This window comes from Python bivittatus, unplaced genomic scaffold (genome assembly GCF_059951505.1).
Source record: "Python bivittatus isolate LINGU-HERP-01145 unplaced genomic scaffold, Pbiv_v1 ctg000700_np1212, whole genome shotgun sequence".
NCBI lineage: Eukaryota > Metazoa > Chordata > Lepidosauria > Squamata > Pythonidae > Python > Python bivittatus.
In genome coordinates this window covers 3,025,925-3,039,233 of record NW_028277098.1, presented here as the reverse complement: position 1 = coordinate 3,039,233, position 13,309 = coordinate 3,025,925, and the positions used below count along the sequence as shown (strand labels likewise).

The 13,309-nt window shown below is 36.1% G+C and overlaps 1 protein-coding gene across 9 annotated transcripts in view; it reads right to left on the bottom strand.

Moving 5' to 3' along the window:
* Positions 1-13,309, bottom strand: part of PRRC2C (proline rich coiled-coil 2C) — an 86,168-nt gene that overhangs the window by 30,272 nt on the left and 42,587 nt on the right. For 7 of the 9 annotated variants that reach the window (XM_007433747.4, XM_088128459.1, XM_007433748.4 and 4 more), the window contains exons 17-23: positions 11,235-11,440; positions 10,754-10,908; positions 9,793-10,150; positions 9,181-9,266; positions 6,690-6,875; positions 4,542-4,793; positions 3,542-3,631 (exon numbers count right to left, since the gene is read on the bottom strand). In XM_007433747.4, coding sequence (XP_007433809.2) covers positions 3,542-3,631; positions 4,542-4,793; positions 6,690-6,875; positions 9,181-9,266; positions 9,793-10,150; positions 10,754-10,908; positions 11,235-11,440 — 1,333 coding nt within the window. Of the gene's footprint in view, positions 1-3,541; positions 3,632-4,541; positions 4,794-6,689; positions 6,876-8,878; positions 8,927-9,180; positions 9,267-9,792; positions 10,151-10,753; positions 10,909-11,234; positions 11,441-13,309 lie in introns of all 9 variants that reach the window. The other 2 variants (XM_025170216.2, XM_088128458.1) reach the window with 2 other exon arrangements.

Here is a 13,309-nt window from a genome sequence, read left to right as displayed (position 1 = left end):
CTTTCAGAATGGTTTTAATTCACACTCCTTACAGTCTTAAAACTTGATCATTTAGAGCCCATTGCACCCATTTCCCCAAATTATTCAATTTTTTGTGGTATTCCTCCTATTTTTAAAGCCCCCCCCAAAAGAATATGCATGTATTAAAACCTTTTTCCTTACAGCAATAAAGGTTGAAGAATCAGAGTAGGAAGGAGTAATTTAGACAATTAAAATCCCTGCTTTATCTGCTGATACAATGGTAATAACAGATATTGTGGAACCATGGTTTTATTAGAAGCATTTTCAGTTTCATGTATCTCTCTTCAAAGGATTATTCCTTCCTTTTTCCCAGAGTTTTAGAAAATTAATTTCATAATGAAGTTCTGAGTAAACAATTCATCCAAATCAGAACTTTAAAGTTTAAACCTATTAAAAAATATACAATCCTAGACCAAAAAAAAAAAAAGGACAAACAACTGAGAAAAGAATACAAATACCCAGCAAAAACTTACTCTACCTGAGAGTAAGGATACTTCATCAGGTCCAGTAATCTCTACCTGTTACTGCAGTATGATAAAATTAGGCAGCCATTCTGGAAACTTCCCAATCCTGATCATTTAAAAGGTAGCATGCTATTGCCACATGAAATTGATCTGGTCATTTATGATGAGAGATAATACCATCCTCTACCCTTCAAGGATGGTAAATAGGGCATTTCATAAATATGTGCACTACTATCTCAACTTCAGAATTTGAACAGATATATACCGTATTTTTCTGACTATAAGACGATACTTTTTTCTAAAATCCTTACCCTAAAAACTGAAGGGCATCTTATTCAAGGAAGTCAGCCGAGAATCGCGCGGTTCCAAACTGCCCATACTTTGTTTCTGCAGAGAGGCTTCCTCCTGTTGCTAGCTTCCAATCACGAGTGAAATAGCTTGTCTCCCAAACAGACTTCCTCCAATCATGAGCCTGATGTAACTGACGTCAGCTGATGCTGAACAAACCAATTAGAGGAAGGCTGATTGCAGAGACAAGCTATCTGCAGTTTCACTCGTGCTTGAATGTAATCAGTTATGCAAAAGAGCATGGAAATAGAGCTGCAGGGAGACAGTTTGGACCTCCTCCCACCGAGTGTATCAGGTCAATGTTACCTAATTACTAAATAAAAATGTGTTCTGCACTATCTTTAAAATATTGATTTTTTAATTTTGGGTTGGAAAAGTGGGGGTCGTCTTGTACATGGGGGCGTCTTATTGTCGGAAAAATATGGTAAATGCTCTTGGCAAGGAATGCCATTAGACCTTTCCAACAGTACCACTGTTGGAAGACCAGCCAAATGTGATTGTGTGAAAGCCCTCCTATGTGACAGGACAAGTAGATTATACAAATATTTAGGGATGGTAAAAGGAAGGTGCAATAGTTCATTGAAATGAAGATGTGAAATATTAGTTCTGTCTCTTGTATGCTGAAGTCAAAGATTCTCTGCTTGAGCTCTCTCCAGGCTTCGTCCAGCCCAGTATAGGTAAAATTGGGGGGTGAGCTCATAGTAAAGCAGGTGAAATGTAGAGTGCTCTGACATTTGTTTTACTATGGTGGGATGGGATGTGAAAAATACATTATTTCATTCATAGATAGATAGATAGATAGATAGATAGATAGATAGATAGATAGATAGATAGATAGATAATCTCCATCCTACTATTACAAAGAGAGCCAGTTTAGGTGAAGGTGCTGGCCTAGAAACCAGGAGACGGTGAATTCCAGGCTCCCTTAGGCACGAAAGCCAGCTGGGTGACTTTGGGCCAGGCACTCTCTCTCAGCAGAACCCATCTCACGGGAATGTTGTGGGGAAAATAGGAGGCAGGAGCATTAGGTATGCTTGCCTCCCTGAGTTATATATTTTTATTTATTTATCAAATTTGTCACTGCCCATCTCATTGAAATGACTGCCTCAAAAAAGGCAGGATAAAAATATAATCATCATAACATTATTCATAGGAGTACTCATTTAAAGAGGGATATAGCTACTTTGATCCCTTGAGATAAGTAGCTCAAGGTTTTTTTTAACCACAGTTGCAGTTTTGATACAGAATTAAATTTTAGTAAAATGGAATGAGAGCTGAACAGTGCAGTTAAAGGAATCATACAATACATTTTTCCTAAATGACAACAAAATTGCACAACTCTATTCTTCCCATTCTAAAATGTCCCTACATGCTGAACAGAAGACTAAGTCAGATTATTCCCTGAGAAATTAGCTATCTTTAGAATAGAAAAGGATGTCAAGTCTTTATTGTGGTCAAAGATCAGTACAAAATAAAACTCATTAGTAAAAAATGGATTGTATATAAAAATAACAGATCATAAAATGAACTGGGCTTATCAATCTGTTGGCTGTCAATTCTGCATATGACATAGCAGAATTTAGCTGTATTTAGGGTAACAGAGTCGTGACGTGGATATATGAGAGTAAAAATAGTAAGTAAAATTAATCGGAATGACCAGGGAATTTGTTTAGATGTGAGATTATTAACTGACCATGTGACAGTATAAAACAGGCAGTATAACAACATGTGTTTAACAGTTCCTATGGTCTTTTTACTTTACTGCATGGGTAAAACCTTAGCCCAAATAGGATATCTTTGTATCTTCCTTCTAGGACTGCAGTAGAAAGGGCATCAAATCGAATCAAAGAGAATGCCCTCCTATATTTAGGGACTGTAATCTGACTTAGGTATCTAGCAAATCTAAGGATGAACGAACTGGTCAGAAGTATATCCTTGGGAAGAGATACCAGACCTAATTGGTTATCAGTCCTTAATCTGCTGCCCCAACGTTACTACTGTATCTGAATATGCAAAGTTGAAATAATGAAATCTGAGGAGCTCCATTTTTTAGCCATTGCTTTGGGCCAGGATGGCACAAAATTATCAGTGAGAATCCAAGATGTCAGACCTATGGGGGCAAAGTATATTTTGGCCCAGTGTGTGAAGATGCATAATCAGGCAATGGTCTCACTGCAACTGATGCCGACCTCATGGCAAAAAAGTGCATTTGAGACACAGCAGGGGACAGAAAGGGATGTATATGTATGCACATGTATGAGCATATACATAAGTACGTCTGTGCTCAACTGAACATGTATCTATATATGCAAGTTATTTACACAATTCTGTTTTTGGAAGCGACAGATTTAATTACCCCGAATAAGTATGAAGTCTTAACTTTCCCGTTAATAACTCAGAAATCAATAGTGCACACTTCCTTACCACATGGTATTACACATGTTACTTTAATATGCAAAGAACACATCATCGTATCTTGCAGATATCATTTCAATCTCTAATCTCATTCACTTCTTACAAATTTTCCAGGATATTTTAATTGGGAGTATATATGTAACACTATTTAAAATCTATGATTTTATCCTTAGCAGATAAGAGGAGTGTAGCTTACTTTTTTTTTCTACAGGCATAACAGAAACTTAAAATAATTTAATTTAAAAAAAATAACAAGTAGACAAATTATAGTATGACATTATTAATACACCTACATTTGTAACTAAAGCCTCTTCCATCTTTGCACTGCTTGTTGCCACTGTACTGGAATGAGAAGACGGTGTTGTATAATCCGTTACAGACTCCTGTAAAGAAAAATTAAAGCAGCTTACCTAAATAATATAATTTCCCTAAAAAGTATGATTTGAAAACAGAAAAAAATGGTCATTTTCAGCTTCACAAACTGAACTTCTCTATTAAAATAGTTTAACAATTAAGTTACATATTCAGTATTTTTTTTAAAAAGTAAACCCCTGTTTGGTTACCATTTACAGGGTAATTATCATATAATGAGATGGCCTGCCAGTGCAAAATAGATTTAGGTGAAAGAAATATGAAACATAGTTTTAAGTTTCATGTTGACTTCACTGAGTAGGAAACACAACATTCTCATTCGTTTAAAAAATAGAAAACACTAGTCACATGTTTGATATTCACATATTCAACTGTCAAGTCAGAAAAGCTGTGGATTGAAAGACTCTTTCCACATATACATTATGTAACAAAGGAAGAAATAATTCATAAATATATCAATCCCAAAATGTGACAGTCTAGGTGATTTGTCTCATATTGGATTCTACATGTTTCTGTCATGACTATAATGACCAATCTACACATGCTATTAACTAGTAATAATTAAAAATGCTCAAGAGCCTTGTGAAAGATTTGACTTCATAATTAACTGAAAGGATAAGTATCTATAGTGGTAGGCCCCAGCAATTCTGCAGTCTGCACTGAAGCACAATCCTTGCATCAGATTCTCCATTATCACATTCTTCTCCGCAGATGTTGTTACTACAGAAACAATAGTAGAACAGTAGAAAATAATGGTAATAGATCTTACTATTTTTTGAAATTGGAAGAAGTGAACTAACACCAAGATTGTCCTCACAGCAAATAATCTTACACCTCTTTTATGCTCTCACTGCACAAATCCTCATAAAACAATGTATCTGATAAAATTTGGGCAGAAAGAAATAGGCACTGTTTTCTTACTTTCTGGGTTGTTCCAAATTCTGCAGCAGGCACTGATATCATTGTTCCTATTTCTGTACTAAGTTCATTAGCTGCCTTGGTTTCTTTAGAAGTAATAGGATCTGGGCTTCTGACTGTAGTAGGACTGGACTTTTCTTGCACCTCAGAATCACCCTGTTGAGCCTCCTTTACTTTTTTGTTCTTTAGTGATCGTTCTTTCCCAATTGGGCCAGGCTTGTATTCTTTGTTTTCTACTGGATTCATATCTGGAAGCTAAAAAGAATTAACAGTATTCAATGTAAATATATGTGTATGCTGAATTCCACAAGAAGGAATGGAAGTAATAAATTGCTGGGTTATTGCTTGTATAGCTAATTTGGACTGGGTTATTGCTTGTACTGGGTTATTGCTAATTTGGACTGGGTTATTGCTGGGTTATTGCTTGTACGCTGATTTGGACTGAGACTACTACACTACTACTACTACCAATGAAAATGAAGCAACTACATTCAAATGCAATTTAGGTCTAAGTCCTAGGCTGACATGAGTAGCAATTAATATATGGTAGACAATTATTACTTGCTCTGTGTGTGTGTGTGTGTGTGTACATACAGTGGTACCTCTACTTACGAACGCCCCTACTTACGAAATTTTCGAGATACGACCAGCTCCGGCCCCCAAAATTTACCTCTACTTACGAACTTGCCTCTACTTACGAACCAGATCCGCGGCCATTTTCCCTGCTGCCACACGGTCGCAGCTTCCTATGGGCGAGATCGCGGTAGCAAGATGTTCGGTGAGGCTTGTGGTGTGTTTTGTGGTGTTTGGAAGGTTTTTGAGGTTTAAAAATAAAATGCATATGTTTCAGAACTGTTTAGCCGTATTTACATTGAACCTTATAGGGGAAATTTACCTCGGGGTGCGACCAAATTCAGAGGGCGGATTAGCCGTATTTACATTGAACCTTATGGGGAAATTTGCCTCGTGGTGCGACCAAATTCAGAGGGCGGAACGGATTAACCGTATTTACATTGAACCTTATGGGAAAATTTACCTCGACTTGAGACCAACTCGAGTTGCAACCAGAGTCATGGAACGGATTAAGTTCGTAACTAGAGGTACCACTGTGTGTGTGTGTGCGTGTGTGTATGTATGTGCGTGTGTGTATGTATGTATGTGTGTATACACACACACACACACACATTTTTTAAGAAATAAAAGAGAGCACTTTAAGCCATTAATTATTCCTATTATTTATACTGAACAAATGTTATCCATGCTGAAATAAGACCAGACTGAAAGCATCTCAAACATTTAAAATCCAACTGGCTGCAACATCTAGCTAATCTTGGCTGATTCCAAAACATTAAGCAGGGCTGGACTCAGTATTTGGAGACTATCAGAAAATCTGAAGGCTTTATTGGGAAGGCCAAAAAACATTCTGAAAATGGTTATGTAGTCACCAGGAGTTAAACATGACTCAAGGGAGAATTTATCTTTTACCTATGTTCTACCTGGGGGCGGGGGGGGGAGATAAAATGTAGAAGAATTCATTAGATTTTGCAGATCTCCAAATTCCAAGTCAAAATAGATTACTTCAGATTCGGTTGGGCTCCAAGGAAACTTCAGATTTCTATAAAGTAACCTAAACCAAATTAGGAATATTCAGAAATTTTGTGAATACTTCTGAGCACTGCAACAAGCTACATCATTTTTAATTAAAAAAAAAAATCAGGATGGGAAGAAAGGAGAAAGAGACAGATCTGGTGACATACAGTTCTATAATCTAAGATTCTAGGCTCCAACTACCTCCAAAGTCTTAAATTGCTTATTTATTCAGTGAAATTCCTATGCAACAGTTATCTATAATTTGGAAAGCTATTGTATCAGTAGAAAGCAACTGAAACCTAATTCTGTTGACAATTCTGTTAAAGACTGGAGATAATTCTGTAGCAGAAGATGGGTCCTTGCTGTTTAAGCATCCTATGTATGTATTCAGCTATTCCTCTTCCTCACTATTACAACTTTTAATCATAAACTTCTCTTTCTCAAGTTCATGTGAGAAATCATAGGAGTTTTCATTACATATTCTGTTAAAAAATACTCATAGGATTAAAAGGTTTCACAGTGTGCCTCTCTAATGAATGAGAACTGGAAAATTTCACCCACCTTCTGTGCTTTTATAGGTCCTGCACGGGGTTGCTTTTGCCTTTGTTCTTTTGGTTCAAGAAGCTTCTCCGAGGCCTTATCTGAAACTGGGCCAACTTCACTATCACTCCCACTAGAGGCTGGAGCTCCAAACTGAATAGTTTCTATCCCCAAATCAATTCCACTTTCCTGTCCAGGAGGTGTTCCCTAGTAAAGGCACCAAAATTTTTACTTATAACTCAAGCAGGCTTTTGTGCTGTATTGCAGCATTTAAATATTTGGGAGAGGTTATATATAAAAAACTGGAGAAACTATATTCATTAAATTTTTAACCATTTATTAAGAATATTACTCAGAAGCTTAACTCATGGAAATCAATAAAAGTATCCTGGTTGGGGAAAATAGCCACAATCAAGATATCTATTTTACTTCTAAAGCAATTCTCCAGGAATCGTGGAAGTTATTGAACGACGTTATATGCGAGGGTAAAATCACACAGGTTAGGACTAAAATTGCTTATAGCAATTCAGACAAGGGAGGAGTAAGAATTCCTAATTTACAATGGTATTACAATGTAATACTATTGAATAGTATGTTTGTTAATATAACGTCAGAAGTTTTCAAATTGGCTTCAGATTGAAATTATAGTAATGGCTTAAAAATAGATCAAGTTAGAGCATTACAATTTTCTAGTTGTTCGAACAAAAGGTTAGGTAAATACTGACCCTTTTTTGTATTGTATAATATCTTTGTAGTGTGGAAGAGAACAGGTAAAACTAGTAGTAAGACAGTATTTACTCTCTTGAATGCAGATACATCAGATTTTTTCAACAATGTCATCTGTCCAAAAACAAGGATATAAACACTAAATTTGAAGTATGCCTTCTTAAAAAAAGGACTTTAGGAAAAAAGAGATAGAATCTCTAATACTTATGAGATTTTCCATGAAGTATCAATGGGCATTCTAGATTATTTAAAAATAGGTTAGAAAACTGACTTAAATACTGAATTCCACAGTAATTTTTCAACTTCTTCATGGCTAAAAAACCTTTTAAAATCAGTATCAGCTAAATGAGAGAAACTTCACAGATGGTAAATCCAACACTTAAGAGGATGAGTTTAATAAAACCAGGAGCAAGACCAAAGTTCTATGAAAATGTAACAAAATTGGAACATATTTGGTATGGTCTTGTGTGAAAATGCAAACATTGTGGCAAAAAAAATTGTATTGGAATAGGGCAAATAACTAACCAAAATGTTATGCTATGCCCTAGGTTAGATTTATTATCAGCATTCAAGAGAGCAAATGAAAAATTGCAGCATAAAGAATTAAAAATATTTTTTTCCTAGTCACATACGGAAGACTGGAAATAATCTTTCCATGTCAGTCTGGGCTCAATGTTAGCAAACAGCTCTAATGGAGATACTGACAGGAAAAAAAGGACAAAGTTGTGGGATAGTTGAAGATGATTTCTTTAAAAGTTTCATAAACTTTATGGAGTACACACAAGGTGCTATCAATTTATATACTTCTAATGCATGCACAGTAAATTATTGTCAGATATTTATCAATTTAAAAAGAATCACTGAGCACTGTATTGTTCTATACTATCATTTATTATTACATTTAATGTATTAGGAAGGATCTATTATACAGTAACAAAATTAGCTAATTGTACTATGTAATTAAAATTTAAAAAATGATATCATATTTTAAGTTATAATCATACAGGATGAACTTCCATATTCATCAGATCTTAAGATGCACCACCTATTCAGCCAAAAAAAGATGCCTGCAGGCACCTTTCATGTCATTTTTCCTTTATACAAGTGAATGAAGCAGTAATTCTAATCATTATTCATTCATTATGAAGAACAAAAGCACCGTAGAAGAAACAGCAGGAGGGAAATGGCATCTCATTTTCATCAGAGACTACAGATTCTATGTCAGGGAGAAAGCTTTCACCCCTTTCAGTGGATCAGTTCCTTTGATTTGAATGGGGAGATCCTTTGCTAAAAAATGACTGAGATTGTCTTTAAAGACCTCTGGGAGTGTTTTCCACACCTTTCCAGCTATTTTTCAGCTAGGGAGGGTTTTTTTTCCCCTATTCATGTCAACAGAACTATGTTCGCCAGTCACTTGTAAAGGAGGAAAAACACTGCCTTCTCTTTTCCACTTTGTATATCTATCCCTTTCTTTATGTCTATACCTGCCTGGATCTGTCTGTGCCTATCTCTGTCCAAATGTCTTGCTGTATCTATGAGAGAAAAAAGCAAAATTGTAGGTTTCCAATTTGTTGTAACTGGAGAAATCTCCATTATAGCAAATTTGTAACAAACCATTCCATTACAAAGTGGCTGCATCACAATGCTTTTTAAAAAAAAACTGAAATGTGCCCAACAATGCAACTTCTAATATCTGGCCTAGATAAAGGTTTTGCTGTTTTAATATTTATGCATGGCAAGTTTTAAATCAAAATATATGCTATTCACTGTTTGCTTAATGTGTTACCTCTGGTGACGTAACTGATCCAAATGATGTCAAAGGCTTATTCCATGCACTGACAGAAGGTGGCTGTGGAGGACTAATGGGTCCTACTGAAAGTCCAAAGAATAAAATGAATCAGAACTTTTGAAAGTGAAACACATCAGCAGAAGTTCAGAAAAGTTATCTATAGATACCTCCCAAGCTCAGGAGGTTGGAGAAAAAATAAACCTCTCACTATGGTGTATAGCTGAATTCTCTTTGAAGAAAAACTCCTGGAATTGGTCCAGAAAAAAGCAGAGGAACACAGCATGTCAAAGTAGTAAAACAGTTCCCATTATATTTTGGGCAACATTCACACATTCAAAGACCAAGTAGTAGATAGGAAACTTACCCACTATATTTGGAAGGGTCAAAAAAAAAAAAAAGATAATGATACACATTTTAAGGATGTGTGATTGAACTCTGCAGCTTTACAATCTAATTATTTCACATGACAGTATCATATGAAGAGCTGAACATTTCATGCCAAGAAGAACTGAGAAGCCCAGGGAAGGAAGTTAGTTATTCAACACTTTAAGCATACATTTTTCTTTCTCCTGCCCATGCAGCCAGATGGAAAAAGAGATCTCTGCTTACATTTTTTAGAGATGTCACTGAGGACGGTTGTAGGGGGTACTTTATTATCCCATAATTCAGTTCCTACAGCATTATGGGCAGGTGCATTCTGCAGATTTTTGCTTGTTCCTGCATAGTCTGTACAGACGTTCACTGCACAACTTGCTTGTGTTTGTGGCTGAACTGAAGTTTGTGGACTTGGAATCTGAGACACACATTGCAATGGGAGTTGCGGTTGAGCCTGACCTTGTTGAGCAGCAGCTGCAGCAGCAGCAGCCGCCGCCGCCGCAGTTGCCTGTTGTTGCTTTTTGGCAAACCTGGGTGGTAGCTTAGAATTTGGGCATCTTCCCTTTTCACTTGAATTCTTTTTGGTCCAAACCTGAGAAAGAAAAGACTGTTGAGAGAGGTGATCCACTAAGGAAAGTTGAAACTGAAATGCTTAAATAAATGGCAAAACGATGTACTTGTTCCAAATAACATCACATTAACTCAAGGAATATATTTTTGACTGCTGGTTAAAAAAAATGATTAGATGAATTTATGGAGCACAAACAGACTGATTAGACATTCCTTCCTACAAAGTACAAGGTGTATTTCCATGGCTATTATATCAACTACCAACCAGATAATTATGGACAACCTGGACTGAAGAGTAGCAAACAAATACATGAACAATTTAAAAGACACCATGTGAATCAGTTAACAGAATAGTTAGCTGGATCCAGTATGGTAATTCTTATGGTTTGCAAGGAAAGATGTTTTGGGAAATTATGGCACCAATTTCAAGTAGAATGTTTTCTGAATGAGCACCATTTACTCCAGATGTTACTCAATTTCAACTCCTGGTCCATCCAGTCAATATGAATCATGGCAAGGTATATGCAAGCAGTCATAGTTCAACAACATCTGAAGAGCCACAGAATACCCAATACTTTCTATAAGAAAAAATACAAAAAAAGTAATATTATGCATGATCTCAAACCTGTACTGTTTGTTCCTCTTTTTTTCTACGTTCTTCATCTTGCAAACGTTTTTGCTGTTTTTTTGACACTACTTCAGTAAAGCCATCATTGTTCAAGCTGGACTGGGAATCTTCAACCACTGTCACTTCAGGGTGGTCATCAATAATGACAACGCCTATAAAAAAAAGTCCAAATGTTAGACTTACACCTAGACACCAGTTAAAAGCAATGGTCATCATCACAGCTTTGGTTTATGCAGTGGGACAGAAAAAGAACCCACCATTATTCTATTGGACGTTTCATAAAGAAAGCATTTCATAGAATCACAGGGTTGGAAGGGACCTTGGAAGTCTTCTAGCCCAACCCCACGCCCAGTGCAGGAAACCTCATACCATTTTGGATAAATGGCTATCCAGTATTTTCCTGGAAACCTCCAGTGAAGGAGCATTTAAGAATCTTAAGACGCATATAAGAATCTTACAGAGATTTCCAAATACATACTTGCATAGTTATTAAGATCAAACTGAGAGATTGCATCAACTTTTTCTTTGGGTTTCTTTGGCCCAGACTTGGGCTCTTCCCGTTTCTTGTTGTTGCTATCTTTGGAACCTTTCAGCACAGCAGCACCGTTACCATTTTCCTCCAGATGTAAACTGTTGTTTATTGGTTCAGTGCTAATCATAACAGGTATCTGTTCTTCAAATGGTCTGTATAAGAATCAGAACCAATTAATAAATAATTAGTAAAAGCATAGTAATGAAGATATAGTGGTATTTAGTACATTATTGAACATTACCCATATTCTAGTTGAATTACTAGAATAATTACTTCATTCTATGTTTTACAGTAAAGCTATTCTGTCATTTCTTGACAAATACAGAAATGTTTCTCCCACATGGTTGCAGCTCATGCCCAAGATTTTGGAGTGGAGAGGTAAGGAAGAGGGAATGTAATGGAGTTCCAACCATAGAGAAATATTTCTCCCTCATTTGGCAGCAGAATTTCACTTTTTTATGATCAACCCAAATTAAGATTTGCGCAATTTTTTTTTATTTCAAAATGTTTTGTGTACAATTAATCCAAACAGGAGTAGCAGCAATGTGAAAAGGAAAACACATCTAGATGAAGATATCTATTTTCCTGTCTAACATGTTTTGGATTGCATTAGTTCTGCTTTAGAAAATCACAGCTATAGTATAAACTCAAGTCTTTCACACGTTTACACACAGTCACCATTAAAATCATGCTGCAATGCCTTAACCATTCTATGGAGCACAAAATATACTTACTGTAGCTTGACAATATACAGGATGCCAATGATTAAATACTATATTTTGGTTAGAAGAATCTATTACTTTTAAAAAAAAATTATTTCAAGTTAGAGCTTTCTGAAAAAACATTACATTTAGCTCATAGGGGAAAATAATGCAGGAATATAGGAAAATATGCGAAATATTTTCTTTAGATAAAAATGCAGAAATGTTTGGTTGTAAGCCAGTTTTACACAAAATTGGAAACAAGTCCTTAACATTTCATATAGCAGAAATGAAATAATAGCAGTGCTTTTTAAAAATTTCCAGAAGTCTTTCAAAACATAAGCAGCTTTTCTAGGTAGCATGGAAATGTACAAATGAATATTGTATACTATGTAACTTCTTATTGCAAGGAATACTGTACTTTCTTTATTGGACAACAATGAACATAATATCATTAAATTCCTAAGTACCATTCCAAGTTTTGTTAAAGAAGAAAAGGAAACATCTTACAACTTTTCTGTATCTTTTGGATGGCATTATGGATTATTCCCTTCCCTATGATAACCAGCAGGATTTTAATTATGGCTTTAGAGCCAGAATAAAACAAGCAGGATCCTATTAATTTATCCCTCCCTGGGGAAGACCTAGTTCTCCAGACTAGCTATTTCAATGTAGATCAAGGTGAAGTGGGTCTCTGAGATCCAAATGTCTGTCTTGGTTTTGTCCAACACTGTTAATTTTGGGAAAGTGACTTCTTTGCATCCTTACTGAAGGTGGAAGGCATGATAAAGTTAATCAAGGGGTTCCCTGGCTACACCCTTGGTAGCTGCCTCCAAATGTGACAAAATGAAGGTACGCAAAAAGGCTGTCATAGCCAGAGCATCCATCTTTCTTCTAAGAAATTAGGTCTTTTTCTTGTAAGGAGTTTTTCTAAGGAAAAGATTCAGCCTGAAGGTTCTAGGATCCTGAGAAGGCTTAATCAGTCTAATTTAAGATCTCAGATCACCTCTTTTTATCCTGAACCAAGGGTTTCCTATGGCTACAATTCAAGTGACAGTAGCATGAAATTCAAACACATCTACTTGTTCCAATGAGGAATCTGTCAACAAAACAGCTGCAGGAGCAAGTGCTAAAATCATATTTAATGCCCTTTGACATGTCATCTGAACCTGTTAGCTCTTCTCTGTAAATATAGACTGCCTATTAAAATGAAATTCACAATTGGCTCCAAAAGCTGCAACTGAAATTTCAAAGCTCCTCAGAGCTGCCTCAGCACTTTTAACACACAAGTTCCTGGGACCTCCTTCACCTTCAGTAAGG